The sequence below is a fragment of the Uloborus diversus genome, chromosome 5 (assembly GCF_026930045.1).
Source record: "Uloborus diversus isolate 005 chromosome 5, Udiv.v.3.1, whole genome shotgun sequence".
Lineage (NCBI taxonomy): Eukaryota > Metazoa > Arthropoda > Arachnida > Araneae > Uloboridae > Uloborus > Uloborus diversus.
The window spans coordinates 85367322-85385564 of record NC_072735.1 but is presented as its reverse complement, the minus strand read 5'-3'; the positions used below and the strand labels follow the sequence as shown (position 1 = coordinate 85385564).

Below are 18243 nucleotides of genomic sequence, written 5' to 3'. Positions count from 1 at the left end.
CAGCTGACTAAATGGGAGCAAAAGGCTCACAAGAAATTGAACAAAATTAAGGATACAGTATAACTTCAACTTAACAATACCTGATTTAGCGATTACATCAATTTAATGACACATTTCACTGGTTCGGGTTTAGCTGCATTAAATGTATAAGCTCCTTGATTTAATGATAATTTTTTCCAGTCCCTTGGCCATCGCTTGATTGGAGTTATACTGCACTTTATAATTTAAAAAATGCACCTTCTTTCAATCAAGGAATATGCTAAATTATTATTTTTCTTGTAAGCTTTTTCTTGAACTCTACAGATTTTGGTGGGCATTTGCTTGCTTCACAATTTTTTCCCACACAACCCATTGCCTGGATTTGTCCTTTAATTGCAAATTTTCATGAAAAATAAGTCGTTAAGTACACTGTCTTTTTATCTTTTCTTTGGGCATCCACAGGGTTTAGTTTCCATAGGTGTCCAAAATCTTTTTCAGGCCATAATTGCCATCTCTTCTTTCAATATATCCTTGCCATGAGAGGTGCTGCGATTTAATAATTTTTTTCTTACCTAGATCTTTCATTTTCAAAATTACACCTTATTCTTCATTGGCCTCTTATCATTAATTGGTGTCCAATTATTTTTCGAAATACCTTTTATTCAAAAACAAGCAGATCATTTTCATCTTTTTTGGTCATTATCCAGGTTAGTACTAACCTGTTGCTTAAAATCAGATTATTAGCCGAAGTGCAGACCTGAGAAGTTTTGTTGCAAATATTTCCTTGTACGCCAAGTTAAATTGCCAAATAACATACTCCAAATTTAGAGAGTACATCATCTTGATAGAACTCCAGCATTTATATCAAAGTCTTCAGTCACATTGTTTTGCACAATCACTGCAGTCCCTTAGGGTTACTTCAATTAAATTAATTAATTTTAATGGTATTCTTTGCTTAGCTCATGGCCCCACTAGATGGTGCTGACGCTTAACGGACCTTGACAATTTATGACTTTTCTGTGTTAAACCGATGCAACTATGATCCGCTCATGCATCCACCACTCAATATCAATATTCCAAAGTTATCCAAGTATTTTTGATTCATTGTTGCCAATTTTGACCGCAAGTGGCGCTGAACGGAACCCCTGCATCCACCAATCAAAAGCAACGTAATGGAAAAAACGGTTCCTTGTAGCACCCTCTTTGTTGCCATGAGTTACAGAGATTGTCACAGCCTATAAGTTTTTTCTGAGAAAGAGATTAATTTTTGAAAGTTGAAGACAAGTAATAATTTTGTAAGTAACATATAGAAGAGTGATGCATCTTTGATACTGTCAGCCAAATTATCTTTCTTCTAGTAGATATATATACTTAGTCTAAATTTCCAGTCTTTTGAAACTTCTTCTTTTCTCCAAATTTGTAAAATGAGTTTTTGTAAATTTGTCCTGTCATCTTCAGGAGTTTTGCTTTGACACCATCACTTCCAGGAGTTTTATTCATGCATCATTTCTTTACAACATGCACCATTTCTTCCAATATTGGCACAGGGATTTCAACATTATTCCAATAGATGACAGTTGCATTGAACAATTCATCTGATTTTTCAGTTGTAAGCAATTCTTGTGGTTCCCTATTGACGTTTTACCTCTGGGCACTCATCTTTAACTTTTGCCAGTTGTATTCTTAGTTTCATGCCCATGGTTGAGGATTCTGTAAAAGGCAAGGTCTCTTGAATTTTTAAAGAACTTTCTGCTGTCCTTCTTTTTAACCCCTGAAGCACAAAGGAAGGTGGTTATAAGTTTGACTTGTCTGTGTATCTGTGGTACTCTAGCATCTAAACGGATGGACCGATTTTGAAAAAAAAATTTATGCGAAAGGAGAGTTGATCGAGAGTGTTCTTAGCTAGGTTGTGTCTTTGGATGACATTAATTGACGAAGATATTAATTAAAAACCTCTAAAAGGTTTTTCGTGATTTTTGCAAGGAAAACAGATTTAAAAAATTTAAAATTTAATACCAAAATAAAGAAAATATTTCCCACGTCTGATAGAATGTATTTGGAACTTCCATGTTATATAGAATTCGACTTACGTTTTTTTAAAATGACCATGTCTACCAACAGCTTTTGAACAGGGCTGAATTTCCCAATGGGCATAGTAGGCGGCAAATTTTTAGGGGTAGCAAAATTTTACTTCAACTTTTTTTTTTAATTTTAATTCTTGAAAATAAATATCAGTATTATTTATTTTTCTGTAGTGAATCAATTCTTTGTTATTAAATAGATAATATTTACTTTTATAATCATGAAAATGAACAATTTTTCAAGTATAGTAATTAATTAGTCAATGTGAAGTTTCCACCCTAGTGATGGCTGGAGAAAAGCTAAAGGTGACAAGTGTCAACTTGGAGTTGATTGGGGTTTCCACTAGCATTAGTACACTCAAGTTTGTTCAATTGTGGCCTCTTAAAAATGACTGCCGTATGTTTTCTCACTTTTATATTTAAAACTTTGCTCCTTATAAATTAAGGCCTCGGAATCGATTGAAAATGAGTGACAGGGTAAAATGGACAAAAGATTCTAAACACAAGAGTTTTCAAAAAAAACTTTTAAAACGTGATTCATATTTCAAAAGTGAGCAATTTTCAAAAGTAAGAACTTTTACTCTGAAATCTAATGAAGTTTCAAATGAATTTGCACAAAAATTTGATGATTTGGAAGAAACATGAGTGAAAGCAAGCAATGACACTGAAAAAATTCAACTCAAAGACTAAAAAAAAAAAGTATGAAGATGATGTCATAAACAAAGAAGAGTGATGATGATTGTATGGTAGCCTTTCCCAAAATGTTCACAATCATATCATGTTAGCTAATTACTAATTTTAAAAGCAACTTTTTCAAACGACGGTTTTTGAGATTTTTTTTTTATATCCTGCTAATATATATCCATCATTTGAAAGGATGGAAGTTATTTTGATACATACTGGCTTAGGATAACTAATTTTGTTGTTTGATCTGATTATTTAATTAATTTATTTATTGTTAATTGAATTTTAAAAAGTTAATGGGAACTGCTTTTTTTTATTTAGAAATTGATAGAGTTTCAAACAATTTGTGCTTAATTGCTTTATTATTTTGTTTGTTTTTGAATGAAATATTTATTTTTAAAACTCTCTCCAAATCAGAAAAAAAAAAAGAAGAAAGAAATTACTTTCACAACTTTTTGTATTGATGGTTTCCTCTTCGCCAGTGAGAATCCATTTCTAAATACTTTTCTTCAATATTTATAGTTGCTGAAAGAATATTATTGTGTGTCACATAAGAGATTTTTCAGAGAAAAAAACCATCTTAACATTTAAAATTTTAACTGTTGTAAACATTCAAATATTTACCTGAAAGAATTTTTTTCCAGGAAAAAGGGAAATAAGCAATATTTTTTTTTAAAACAAAAATACAGAAACTTCACAAAAATCTTTCGTTTTCTCACAAAATGGGAACTATAGAAATAAAACCAGGATCAATCCCGGGTTCGTGTCAGCGTATAATAAAATTGCAGAAAAACAAATAAATTCAGAAAAAAGAGCAATTATATTCGTTGAAATCAGCGTTTTAATTTAAACAATAGACCAGACATTACTGATTAATTTGATTGGACTGTTGCAAAAATTGTTTTTATTGTAATTTTAAAAGCCTATCGCTTTGGAAGCGCTGTCCATTTAACGCTACTAGCACCATCAACCGATGCAGCAAAAAAAATAATAACTAAAATATCCATACGATGATTGTCACAAATGAATGCAATGCATAAATCTGAACATTTTTTGCAATAGGAAACGCTTTTATCTTCGATATAAATGTAAGAGGGTAATACTCAAGAGAAAATATAACAACCATAAGAAATTGATCTTGTATTACAGTCGGTACCAACACTTGGTAGTTCTACTGAAAACATTTAAAATTGATTCTTACCTCGTTTAAGTACTTATGTTTTAATGCGAAATCTTCAACCGCAACTAAGCATTTCAACATACCTTGTAAACATACACACAAACAAACCCCAACAACTTCCCCAAAAACACAAATTATGGCGTTTTAACAGTTAGCTTGTTGCCAGATACTCTCAAGAATTTTAGTAGTAAAACATAAATGGCTTGTTAGAAGTGTAATTAATAATGATAATAATAATGATAAAATTTCAAAAAAGCAAACGTGTTTTTCTCAATGAAGAATGAACTTATTTAGAGCACGCAGTTTCGAACCTTCGCGGAAGATTTGTGTGTTAAAAAAGCTGGCTGAGGCCTGTGTGGTAGACGCTTCGTGTTCTAAACCGGAGGACATGGGTTCGATTCCTGCCGGTGCTATGGGTGTTATTTCTTTCTCTTGTGTTGTAAATCTTTCCTGTCACGTACAATGTCCAGAAGCAAAAGCTTTGTGGGTGATTTTCCTGAGGGCCGGATTAGCCATAGAGCAGAAGTAGCAAATGCTACGGGCCCCGCGCTTCTGGGGACCCCGCGCCATGAGAAAAAAATTTCAGAAAAAAAAATTACTTTCCGTACCTTAACCCATTTAAATTTCTCTCTATCTTTCTCTTTTTATTTAGATTTAGCTTTTTCAAATGCTCAGGTAAATTAAAAATCTTATTTTTTCGATAGATGGCTTTCCAGAAATTTCTCCCAATTGAAATCTTAAAAACAAAATTTTGTTTGATCTTTCTTATTGGAAGAAGAAAAAGTTCTGTTGGGTCAGAAAAGTTTCAAAACTGACCTAAAAATTACAATTTTTGGCAAAGTTTGGAAAACGGAGAATTGTATTTTTCTGGATTTTTTTTTTTTTTTTCTTTTTTCAAAATGAAGTCAATTTTAAGGTACCTTAAGAATTTTAAGGGAGTTTGGGCCCTAAAACTTTCAGCTATTCAAACCTAAAAAAAGAGAGAGAGAGAGAGAGAGTTTTGGTTGTTTCATAACAATAAAGGAAAGGGGAAGGGGTTATTTCCTGAAATTGTTCTCAAAACTGAAGTCAATTTCGGGCTATCTTTGGGTAGGAAAGGGTTTGAGGGATCGACCCATGGTATAGCTGAAAACAAAATTTCAAGCTACGTCAGAAGATTAGAGAAAGGGATGACGGTCTGAACTCCTCCGGAAACAATTATGACTTCGAGTTTCAAACCGTGGTTTTAGATTATCACTGGAGACGTTATCGGGGGGGGGGGGGTTGCTTTTCGAATACAAATACAAATACAAATACAAAAGTGACGACCAGCAACAGGCTCTGGGCCCAGCTAGACTGGTCCTAGTCAATTTACAATCCCCAGTGAAGATCAATGGCCCTCTTAAAACTGTCTACTCCTTTGCTCATTACCACCTCTTCCGGTAAGCTGTTCCAAGGTTCCACTACCCTGATAAAATAATAATTTTTCCTAATATCCATGTTAGCCTGAGATTTAAATAGCTTAAAACAATGACCCCTTGTCCTGTTTTCAGTGCTAAACTTTAGCCCCGTAACATCTTTCGTTTTAATAAATTTAAACAGCTGAATCATGTCCCCTCGGTCTCTTCTTTGCTCAAGACTGTACATTTTTAGCCTTCTAAGCCTGGAATCATAATCTAAGTGGGAAAGTCCACTTATTAGCCTTGTAGCCCGCCTTTGAACCCTTTTCCAATACATTAATGTCTTTCTTAAGATAAGGAGACCAAAACTGAACAGCATACTCCAAATGGGGTCTTACCAAACTTCTATATAAGTGCAGAAGAACTTCTTTAGATTTATTTGAAATAGATCTATTGATGAACCCAAGCATCTTATTGGCTTTGTTGCTAGCAATGCTGCACTGTTGGCTAAACTTTAAATCCTGACTTATATTAGGACCCCCAGATCAGTAACTTTGTCTGCCTGACTAATGACTGAACCTTGCAAATAATAACTTGTACACTTATTTCCATGCCCTAAATGTAGCACTTGACATTTCCCAACATTAACAGTCATACCCCATTTATCAGCCCACTCCGTAATATGATCTAGATCCTCTTGCAGCTGATTTGCTTGTTCTTCATTTTCTACAGTCCCCATAACTTTGACATCATCAGCAAAACAGTTCATGTTCCCAGAAATATTTTTGTGAATATCGTTCATAAAGACAGCGTAATAAAAAAACTGAAAAAAAGCTTTTTGCCGGAAAAAAATGTTTTGTCATTAGCCAGCATGATATGATTTAAAAGTATTCGTAAAACATGGAATTTTATTTAAGAATAAGGAAGATCTCACGTAGCGATTGAAACGATTCGATCGAAAATAAGTGTTTTTATTTTTGAATATTGAGCAATTTCCCATTGCAGGCTGCTCTAACTGTTACGGCTTAAATGACCGCACATGTTTTTCTTTTAATCGAACACTTAAAATTAAAAACCAAAACAAATTGAACTGAATCCGTTTTTAAGTGTAATTTTTCGAACGTAGACAATTTTTTTTTCAGCCGAAAGCAGAGGAGTAGAAAATGATTTCTTACTAATGAAGTTGATAATAATTTTAATGTTTTATATCGTATTCGAATAAATAATTAAAGGTTTACTGGGTGAAACTCGTAGTTTCAATTTGGCGTAGTATTTTTTCATTTGTACAAAAGGTCGAACACAGTAATTAGAAAAATCTACATTTCAACACACAATGAAAATGTTTTTCAGCACAAAAAGGATTCCCTTGAGGTAAACCTAATACTTTTTTTATGCTTACATTATGCTTAGTGGTCTGGACGTATTCAAAGCTTTAAAAAAAGGAAGAACACCCTTCGCTTAACAGTCAATTTATCTTAAAGATAACTGTAGCCAGCATAAAGGAGTCGAAACACCAAGTAGCATTCCCACTGCATTTATTTTATTACGTGTGTTATCTGTTGTATGTTATGAGGACATGTAGTGCGTAATATTAATGTAAATTTGCTATTATGTCGGACAGCTCGAGCTTGCCCGAAGTTCAGATAGTTTATAGCCGAACGTTCTGCCGAAAAAAACTTATCAATTTAACCGAACAACTAAGTCCAGTGCTTTTAAGCTTTATCAAAAAACAAGAAAACACACACACACACAGGTTAATTTTACTTTTTTTTTCCTGCCGATAGCGACGCAAAAAATTACATTCGAACTTTTCTTTAAAAAAAAATTGCATAAGAACTACAGGCTGCATCAAGGTTTTGCGACAAAAGGGGCGTTTCCCAAAACTTGATTTTTAGACGGTAAGTCTAATTTTCGTCGTTAGCCAGCCTGATAAGTTTTAAAATGAGGGGGGAATTTCTTCAAGAGATAAGAAAGATCTCGCATGCTGACAAAAAATAATCCACAGAAATAATATATAAGATAAGGTATTGAAGAGAAGTGTTTTTATTTTTGAAAATTTTTACAATTTGTTATCGCAGGCTGCTTGAACCGTTATAGCTTAGATGGCAGCACGTGTTCATCATTTAACAGTACGGTTGAAATATAAAATAATTTGAATTAAGTTCTTTTTTAAGCGTAGCTTTTCAAATGTAGTAAAAATGTGATAGGCTATTTTTTTTTTTTTTTTTGCAAAAAGAAGAAAAAAATATATATATTTTACCCTTCAAATTGAGGAAACAATTTTTTTTATTTGTACAAAGAGCCAAGAACTCATTAGAAGAGAATCCATATTTCAATGTACGATTTATTATTTTTTCATGAACAAAAAACAATTCCATTGCAGTCTGAAATCTTAAACCGATACTAATATTTTCGCTTACATTATGCTTTAATTTTCTTACCAGAGCCAAAGCTTAAAAAAAAAAAAACTTACAACCGAGAATCAATTTAGCTTCATGTTGCATTAAGTTTTCATAACAGCAAGGAGCGTTTCCATCTCATCTATTGCCTCATTCTTGTTATTCATTGTTATTAAGTGTTCATGTAATGCGTGATATTTCTCTAATTTTTCGATGCAGATTGTCCGGACATGGGCCCGAACACTTACTCTCCTGGTTACCAGGAGGACGCTCTGCCAATCGAGCTATTCAGCTCTGTCAATCATAGTGCAAGTTAAAGTTATAAATTTAACCGAAAACCTCATTCTTGTTCCTTAAAAAAGGTTTTTTTTGACAGAAAAAAACTATTTTTAGACCGTGGGTCTATTTTTCGTCAGTAGCCTGCACAATAAGTTTTAAATCAAAGAAATCGATCAAGAATTGAGGAAGATCTCGCGTGGAAACAAAAAACAGGCTACAGAAATCTTACTAATCTTAATATATAAAAATCAATGTCCTGAGATAACATATATATACTAGCAAAAATACCCGGCGTTGCCTGGGTCAGTAATAATTATTAGAAAAAATCGTTACTTGCTTTTGTTTTCTGTTTTAAGTAAAAGAATTTAAAACACATCTTTTTGACGTGATTAAAAATCGAGTTTCTTCCTTACCCATAAAACTAAAATAGCAAGAAGTATAAAGAACAAAGTAGTATTGATTTAGAAACGAAAGCACTATATTTAAGCATATACAAATTTAAAAAACATGAAATTAATCTTCTCATGTTTAAAAAGATTAATCTGTTGATACTTTTTTTTTTTAACATGGAGTCTAAAACCTTCTCTGTATGGCTAATGAAGTACGAAGTAATTAAAAAAAAGTATCTGCGCTCGTAATCCCCTTATACTTGCTTTAGTTATTTCGGGAAATTTCAATCATTGTGGCTCTTGGTGCGATTTAACCGAATTTGCGAAAGTCGTTTCGGGGTACCTTCGATGATGCTCCCCCATTCTTTCCTTACTTTGTAAAACGATATGATATTAATTTTCGTTACACAGATATCGTCGCCAGATGCTGAGATATTTTTGGTCACCATAAAATGGCGCTAAACATTTTCATCCGAAATGTTACCAAATTAAGTAACAAAATTTGGTGATTGTTTGAAATTGTGCAAAAAGGAAAATTAATGGAAGTTTTTGTACTGTTTATGGATTTGCCTAATTTAGATGCTGGATTATTTCACACAGTAAAAGAAGTCTTTTGAAAATTCTTTGATTGGCGATATTTTGTTTACATGGTGAAAGCTGAGAAACATTATGACGTAGTCTTCGGCTTCAAAAACAGCAACGTTGAAAAAACTGCCAAATGCATCAGCTACGGAAATCTTTCTGCATAAATTTTGGCGATCTGCTGGTTGGATAATGAGTAAGTGTTCAATCAGCATAAATAATAATAAAACCATTAATTACATTAAAGTTCCGTTTAAATGGAAAATCATCAGCCAAATCATGTATTATTTGCCAATTTGTGCAAAAATCTTACTTCAAGATTTGACTTGAGAAAAGCCTTGAACAATCACGAAAAGCAAAGAAAGTCAACAAAACAACAATTGTCGCTATCAACAGGGAGTTGAGATGATACACTAAATACTGTATTGAGTTGAGGAAAGCCTTCGAACATGGATCTAAAAAGCTCATAACTCGTTTTTTGTTCTACTTAGAAATTTCGAACAGGTGCCATCTTCAGCAGAAAAATCAGAGCTTTCGATGGACATATAATGTAAATATGTGCAAGTATTTTTTCATCCCAATATTAGAGAATTTATACAAAAATTGTGTTTTATTGCCCCCCATAACGGGACGAAAACTACCCTATGTGTTATTCTGATGCATAAGCTATATTATTGTAAAGTTTCATCAAAATCCGTTCAGTAGTTTTTGCGTGAAAGAGTAACAAACATCCATACATCCATCCATACATCCATACAGACAAACTTTCGCATATATAATATTAGTAAGATATATATATACATATATACATATATATATCAACGCACAGCCGAAACCGCTGAAGCTTCAGACTTGAAATTTGGCAGGCATGTCCGCATGATTACAAAAGTAACCACTAAGAAAGGATTTTTCGAAACCTCAATTAGTTCGGGAGAAATTAATTAAAACCCCTTAATTTCTGCGAAATTAAAAACCTGTCATTGAAATTCAAATCCCTTATTTTCGAAGGCTTTCCTCCATTCAAATCATTATTCAGTACTTCATCTCAACTCTTGGTCGATAGCGAACTATAAATTTGATATTGTTTTTGTTTCTCACGTGATTCTTCGAGGCTTTTCTCAAGTCAAATCATAATGTTTCTGTCTTTTGCTTTTATTTTTTCAAAACTAGAAACGAAGTTTTTAAGAACATCATCACAGGCAGACTATCCTTTTGAATTTAGAAGAGTGCAGTTTCCTGTTAAAGTTTGCTTTGTAATAACCATTAATAAGTCACAAGGACAGACATTAAAAGTAGCAGGGATCGATTTAAGAGAAGACTTTTTTTCACACAACCAATGTTATGTAGCTTGCTCCAAAGCCAGTTCATCAAGCAGTTTAATAATTTTAGCACCAGAAAAAAAAACTAAAAATGTTGTATACAAAGAAGTTCTAGCTTAAACATAGGTATAACAATAAAATGTGGATGACCTCTGTTTGCAAAGATAATCAATACTGTAAAAGGATCGTTAATAACAGTTAAAGATCGGTTAAGGACAAGGGCATATATATATATAAGGAGTCCAGGGGCCCCGGGATCCTCCCCAAATTTGAAAACGTTATAGGTAATAAGTAATTATTATACGGGATTTTCGAAACTAAGTGCACCAAGCACTGTTAACCCCTGCTAATTCCATTACCCGAGCAATGCCGGGTACGGGAATGCTAGTATTATATATGCGAAAGTTTGTCTGTATGGATGTATGGATGTATGGATGGATGTTTGTTACTCTTTCACGCAAAAACTACTGAACGGATTTTGATGAAACTTTACAATAATATAGCTTATGCATCAGAATAACACATAGGGTAGTTTTCGTCCCGTTATGGGGGGCAAAACCCCCTTAGGGGGGCAATAAAACACAATTTTTGTATAAATTCTCTAATATTGGGATGAAAAAATACTTGCACATATTTACATTATATGTCCATCGAAAGCTCTGATTTTTCTGCTGAAGATGGCACCTGTTCGAAATTTCTAAGTAGAATAAAAAACGAGTTATGAGCTTTTTAGATCCATGTTCGAAGGCTTTCCTCAACTCAATACAGTATTTAGTGTATCATCTCAACTCCCAGTCGACAGCGACAATTATTGTATTGTTGACTTTCTTTGCTTTTCGTGATTGTTCAAGGCTTTTCTCAAGTCAAATCTTGAAGTAAGATTTTTGCACAAAATTGGCAAATAATACATGATTTGGCTGATGATTTTCCATTTAAACGGAACTTTAATGTAATTAATGGTTTTTATTATTATTTATGCTGATTGAACACTTACTCATTATCCAAACAACCAGCAGATCGCCAAAATTTTTGCAGAAAGATTTCCGTAGCTGATGCATTTGGCAGTTTTTTCAACGTTGCTGTTTTTGAAGCCGAAGACTACGCCATAATGTTTCTCAGCTTTCACCATGTAAACAAAATATCGCCAATCAAAGAATTTTCAAAAGACTTTTTTTACTGTGTTAAATAATCCAGCAACTAAATTAGGCAAATCCATAAACAGCACAAAAACTTCCATTAATTTTCCTTTTAGCACAATTTCAAACAATCACCAAATTTTATTACTTATTTTGGTAACATTTCGGATGAAACCGTTTAGCGCCATTTTATGGTGACCAAAAATATCTCAGCATCTGGCGACGATATCTCTGTAACGAAAATTAATATCATATCGTTTTACAAACTAAGGAAAGAATGGGGGAGCATCATCGAAGGTACCCCAAAACGACTTTCGCAAATTCGGTAAAATCGCACCAAGAGCCACAATGATTGAAATTTCCCGAAATAACTAAAGCAAGTATAAGGGGATTACGAGCGCAGCTACTTTTTTTTTTAATCACTTCGTACTTCATTAGCCATACAGAGAAGGTTTTAGACTCCATGCTAAAAAAAAGTATCAACAGATTCATCTTTTTAAATATGAGAAGATTAATTTCATGTTTTTTAAATTTGTATATGCTTAAATATAGTGCTTTCGTTTCTAAATCAATATTACTTTGTTCTTTATACATATTGCTATTTTAGTTTTATGGGTAAGGAAGAAACTCGATATTTAATCACGTCAAAAAGATGTGTTTTAAATTCTTTCACTTAAAACAGAAAACAAAAGCAAGTAACGATTTTTTCTAATAATTATTACTGACCCAGGCAACGCCGGGTATTTTTGCTAGTAATATATAAGGATGATAGAAGAAAAGAAGAAGATGCTGAGACTTCACACTTACGCTGAGCGAAATAAATGAATTGTCAAGAGAATATTATTTTTGATGAACTAAAATAAATATGTGTAGAAGAAAGACTTTAAATATCGTTTTTAGCTTTTTCCTCTGAGTGGGAGGGAACTAAAAAGCTGCCACAAATGCCCCGAACCTAACCCCTTTCTTTTGCATCACCAAAGGTAGCCGAAAACTTTTTTATTCAAACTTGAAATTCAGAGATTTTCAGGAGGAAAATTGTTTAACATAATCGAAAACCCGCTAAAACTGCTTTCTGGAACTTCAGTTTCGAAAAATTTCCATGGGTGTAATCCCGTTCTACAACGTCGTCTAATAAGGTGACCTACAAATGTGTATTTTGGACAATAATTTCGAAAAATTTCAATGTGAGTGTACCTCTCCTCCTCCAACATTGTTAACAATGGTCTAAAATATACTTGACTTCGAAAATTTTCCGGGTTGTCTCGGATAAAGCCCTCGATCCGTCTCTTAAGTGGCGACACGCTCCAGCGTCCGCCATTTTGTGTCGTTCCGCAACTTTTTCCCTATCTCAATAGTAGAAACATACAGAGTTTCGCTCATTGAAAATTATCTTTTTATCAACGAATGTTTGCAGGTTTTTAAGGGTAATTTATGTAATTGACAATATACGTACAAAAATGTTGAATTTTATCTTAATAAAATGTATTTTTTATTATTAAACCGCATATTAGTAAAAATGTGTTTCGTAGGAATTTTCGATATTTTTAGGAGTAATTTCTTTTTTTTTTTCCACCATAAAGATCTTCTGAGTTACAAATTACCTGAAGTGTTTAGAATATGCGATTTATTGTTAGAAATTTGGTGTAGTAGAAACGTAGTGAGCTAAATTAACTACGTTATGAATTGTTTGTAACTTGGGCAAGAGTTTGAACTTATTCATGTATCATTTATATTACTAATGTGTGTAGTTTTCTAATGGAAAATTATTCACATCTAAAAAATTGCAAAATTTCTTTTTGCCTTAACTAATAAGGTTTATTTTCAGCCGGACTCTTATTATTATTTTTTTTATTTTTTTTTGCATTTTACCAACACTTGCTTGTTTCTCATGACGATTTTACATTAAAAAATGCTTTTCATTTAAACCAGATTTTTAAAGATACTTCTAGTTCTTAAAAAATCAACAAAATCATAATAAAGTATTTTAACCAGTTTTAAATCAATATTAAAAAAAATAATATAAATTGAATCATTTGATACCAATAGGAATTCAAATTAAGGAGTGCAGATTACATCTTTGACGAATTGTTATAAATTGCAATAATGAATTTTAATAAATCAACAGACTCTAGAATAAATCATATATATTTTTTTATTGAAAAATTTTTGCGTCGAAGTAATAATTAAACGAAAACAGCATTTTTCCGGACAAAAAAAAATAAATAAATAAATAAATAAATAAATAAAATAAATAAAAATAAATAAAAATAAAAATTAAAAAAAAATCTTCATATAATTGTATAAATTGGCTTGAGTTATATGTTACTGCAATCTCAAAAAAGCTTAATTTTTTAATAAATAATTTCACATTTTTAATATCTTGAGATTTTAGCACAAAATAGAGGAATAATTAACTTGGCAACACACTGAAACTCATGTCTATGACACAATTAAAAGCAAAACTATGTTTTCTTAAAACAATTTTGCTACAGTTATTGAGACATTTTGAAAATAACTAAAGAATAGAAAATTTACACTAGAAGTAAATAAAAATAATTAGCATATTTAAATTTTGACGGCTTTGTTCTCTTAAACTCAGAACTTTCAGTTTTAAAAACAGGGCAAATATTTTACCGCTGCTAGCAATTTATTAGGTGCCATTTCATAGTTAAGCTTTACAATATTTGAAGGTACTATATATGATTTTAGTGAATATCCTTATCATACCATAAAAATCAACAAACTATCAGACATTTTCATGAAAAGTAAAAAAAAAAAAAAAATTACGATTTCAACAATAGTTTCAAAAAGTATCTGAAATTGCACAGAATTGAATTGAAAAACAGAATATATCTGTATTTTCAACAGTATTTCACTATTAGTGGAAAAGTGTTTGAAATTTGAAATGATGTTACACACAAACTATTTTTTACGTTAAGCAATGTGCGAAAAGTACATGATACATACATGGAGTAGGTAGATGTATTAAAATTAATTTGAAATAAAAAATAGATGTCAGTTCTTTATGATAAAATATTTACATAATCTATGAGGCGGCACTTCATTTCATTTACCCATAGGTAATCGATACAACTTGTGACCCGATTTTGAACTGTTTGAACATCCAAATGCACTACACCAAGACATCGTCACATTTAAAATAGCTTTTGATGAAAATTGCGAAGAGCAAAGAGAAAATATCCCGCACAGAAGGTATTTCGCACAGTGAAATCACACAGGCAGCGACACAAAATGGCGGACTGAGCCCACGTGATTGCCCACCTCCAATCGCAGTCGAAAGCGGCAAGCAGTGCATAGATCAAAGTGTGTCGCCACTTAAGAGACGGATACAGGGCTTTAGTCTCGGAGAGTGCCTGACCCCATCCCATACCGAAACGTAACCCGCAATGGCCTACTACCTATCACGTTTTCACAACTTCACTTTCGAAAAATTTCCAGGGGATGGCTTTCGCGAACTCCACCCCAAAATCACGAAAGGACGTAAAAAAATAACATTTCAGAGTATATAACTTCGAGAATTTTTGCTTAAAATTGTGTTTTTAGATTAATAGATTCAAAAAAAGAGATAATTCAGATAATAAATTCAAAAATTTTCCAATGGGACCTCCTTGAACACCACTCTTTCCTCTCTCTACAACATCATTAAGGATAATCTACAGTTTTATTTAAGACTTCAATTTTAAAAAATTGCCTGGAGAATCGCTGTGAACCCAATTTTTTTCCTTTGATCTTACCTATGATAGGATGCAATCGCGTTCTTTGACTTCAGTTTCTCCAAATAATGGCCTCCGAATCTTCCCTTCCTAATGTGATCAGGGGTCGTTAGAATTGATGTTTTAGAGTTAAAATATCGAAAATTTTCCGGGGGTAAGCCCCCGGATCCCTCTCCCTTTACATCGTCCAAAAACCTTTACATCGTTTTCGGCATTAAAAGTTAAAAACGTGTAGTAACGGAAAGACGAGGGGCAATAGAAGGGGAACATAACCATCGTGATGCTGTAAAACTATATCCACATTTATGTATTCATGCATCTTATAAGTACACCTCCCGTCTCCATGATGAAGTGCTATATTGTTTACTATATCATTCGAAAACGGGGGCCTCTTAAAAACATTTGCTACGGGCTCCGCGCTGGCTTAATCCGGCCCTGATTTTCCTAGTAAGTAGATAAAGTGATAAGCTCTTTGTGAAGATTTTGTATAAGTAAATAAATAAAAACGCTGGTCAGCAGAAAAAAACGCAATTTTCATAATTTAAGACTTTGCATTGCGTAAAATTTAGGTTCTCATGAGTTAAAATAATTTTATTGGAAAAATAATCCGTAAACGTCTGGCTTTGAGAGAGTTCATTTCTGATCAGGATAAAGAGAAATTTTTATATATGGGGCACGAGAGTAATAATAAGCTGTACGTTATTGACGAAGCAAATGGATTTTCTTCTCCCCCATTTTAACAAATAGAATCTTTCAAATTCTTCCTCCCCAAACTTTTTCAACTGATAAGGCATTCAAAATGTTTCACTGCAACAGATTTCCATTTTAATAAATTTTTCATTTGATTCAGTGAGCAATGCTAGCGACTCCATTTTAGCATAAAAAATGAGAATTAATTAATCATTGTGCTTTGTACACACATTCTGAACATATAAAAGATTTATTCACACTTATGTGAGAAGAATGCTGAGAAAAGTGATAACTAAAAAGAAAAACAAATGAGTTTTCACCAATTTTCAGATGAGAAACCAAGCTGCTTAAAATCAGGAATTTTGTCAAGCTAAATAAATGATTCGACTTTTCTTTACCAAGATGAAAATAAAAGAAAAAAAACTTAAAGAATTCGAGATGAAAATTTCAACAGACGCCCTGTGCAAAATGAAGAAAGAGATAAAATGCGCATTGGGTTGTTGTCTTGGCCTTGGGTGTAAAAAAAAAAAAATATTGTTTCTTTCTATTTACTAAAAATACGCGCGAAAGCTTCTCATTCATAGTTTGGATATTTTGTGCCGTATCGAAGTTATTGTAACGGATTCGGTGCGACTTCCACTTTCTTGAAATGAAGACACAGTTCTTGATAAAAGCACAGGAAATTTATTTACACTATGTACAGGAAAGATCGTCAACAACTGCTAAATTATTCATCAGCAATTAAGCAATTATCACACAACACCGTAAACTCAACGTTTACACACGTATTTACTTCCAAATACGAAAACAACACAGCGAAATGCCTCGCAATAAACAGAGCAAAAATGCTCTCAGTTCGAAATCTCAATCGAAACTAACTGTTTATCCATCGCTAACAGCTTATATACACCGAAAAGAAATCTCTCAAATATTCCAGAAAATGCTACAACGTTCTACAACTACACTTTCATTGATAAAATCAGTGAATGAAATAAGAAAAAAAAGAATAGGGGGTTGTATACTTTAGCCATATGTTAAGGGGTTGTATATTCATTACGGGAAACTATTTACAGGTTACGTTACTACAATAATTACTATTTACAGGATTTGTAACATTGCCCCCTTCCTAAGGACTGCACGTCCCGGGCAGTACAATCCCCAGAAAGGGTGTCGAACTTCTATCACAAGTTTACAAATATTCACATTAATTAATAACTAACAGATACAGAAAACACAATAATAACAAGAAATATTACTAAACATTAAAAGCAAAAATTATCTACAACTTTTATGTTATCAACCATGGTTGTTTACGTAATACTCATGAACTATGGCCATAGTATGGGGCTAACCGATCATAATGTACAACCCTAGGTTTTGCATTAGGTGATTTTTGGATCCTCACTACGACGTCATTCAGTCGGTTAAGGACTTTGTAGGGTCCATCCCAATGCGACTGCAATTTGGGTGAAAGACCTTTCCGTCGGATGGGATTCCATAACCAAACCTTGTCGCCTTCGTTGTATTCATGTCCAGTAGACCTTGTGTCGTATCGGGTCTTCATCTTCTCCGCCGCGATGTTGATTCGCTCTCGTGCGAAGTTATGAACGTCTTCCAACCGGGCCTGGAGATCCTGGATGTACTCCTCAGGCGATGCAGGCGCATCCGGAGGACGACCGAAGACGAGATCACAAGGTAGCCGGAGCTCTCGTCCGAAGAGCATCTGAGATGGGGCATATCCGGTAGTCTCGCGGACAGCACTGCGGTAGGCCAGCAGGAACAAAGGTAGCTTCTTGTCCCAATCCTGTTGATTTCTGGATACCATAAGTGAGAGATTATTCAGGATTGTGCGGTTAAATCTCTCCACCATGCCGTCCGATTGTGGGTGTAGTGGTGTTGTCCTAGTTTTCTCAATTCCGAAAATTTGACATAGGCCCTTAAACACAGCAGAGATGAAATTCGTCCCTTGATCGGAATGAATCAGCAAAGGTGTTCCATATCTCGAGATCCAATGTTGGACTAGAGTCTCTGCTACGGTAGTAGCTTCTTGATCTGGAATGGGATATGCTTCCGGCCATTTGGTGAAGTAGTCGATGGAAACAAGAATGTATTTGTTCCCATCAGCAGTTCTTGGTAGAGGACCCAGGATGTCGATCCCAATTCGTTCGAAAGGAGCTCCAACGTTGTACAGATGTAGCTTCCCTCTGCTTCTCTTCTTCGGTCCTTTACGAGCAGCACAGGCGTCACAAGAATGGCACCACTTTTCCACGTCATCCTTCGCCTTGCTCCAGAAGAAGCGCTCCCGAACTTTATTGAGGGTTTTCAACACACCAAAATGTCCTCCAGTCGCACTACTATGTATTTCTTTCAGATCATCTGAAATCCTTGATCGGGGAAGTAGTAACTGCCACC

The 18243-nt window shown here is 33.6% G+C and overlaps 1 protein-coding gene across 1 annotated transcript in view; it reads right to left on the bottom strand.

Moving 5' to 3' along the window:
- The window catches only part of LOC129222994 (DNA-binding protein RFX2-like), a 62546-nt gene extending 58500 nt beyond the window's left edge, over positions 1 to 4046 (bottom strand). The window contains exon 1 of the mRNA XM_054857558.1: positions 3946 to 4046. Coding sequence (XP_054713533.1) covers positions 3946 to 4005 — 60 coding nt within the window. The 5' untranslated portion in view covers positions 4006 to 4046. The remainder of the gene's footprint in view (positions 1 to 3945) is intronic.
- Positions 4047 to 18243: the final 14197 nt, after the last annotated feature.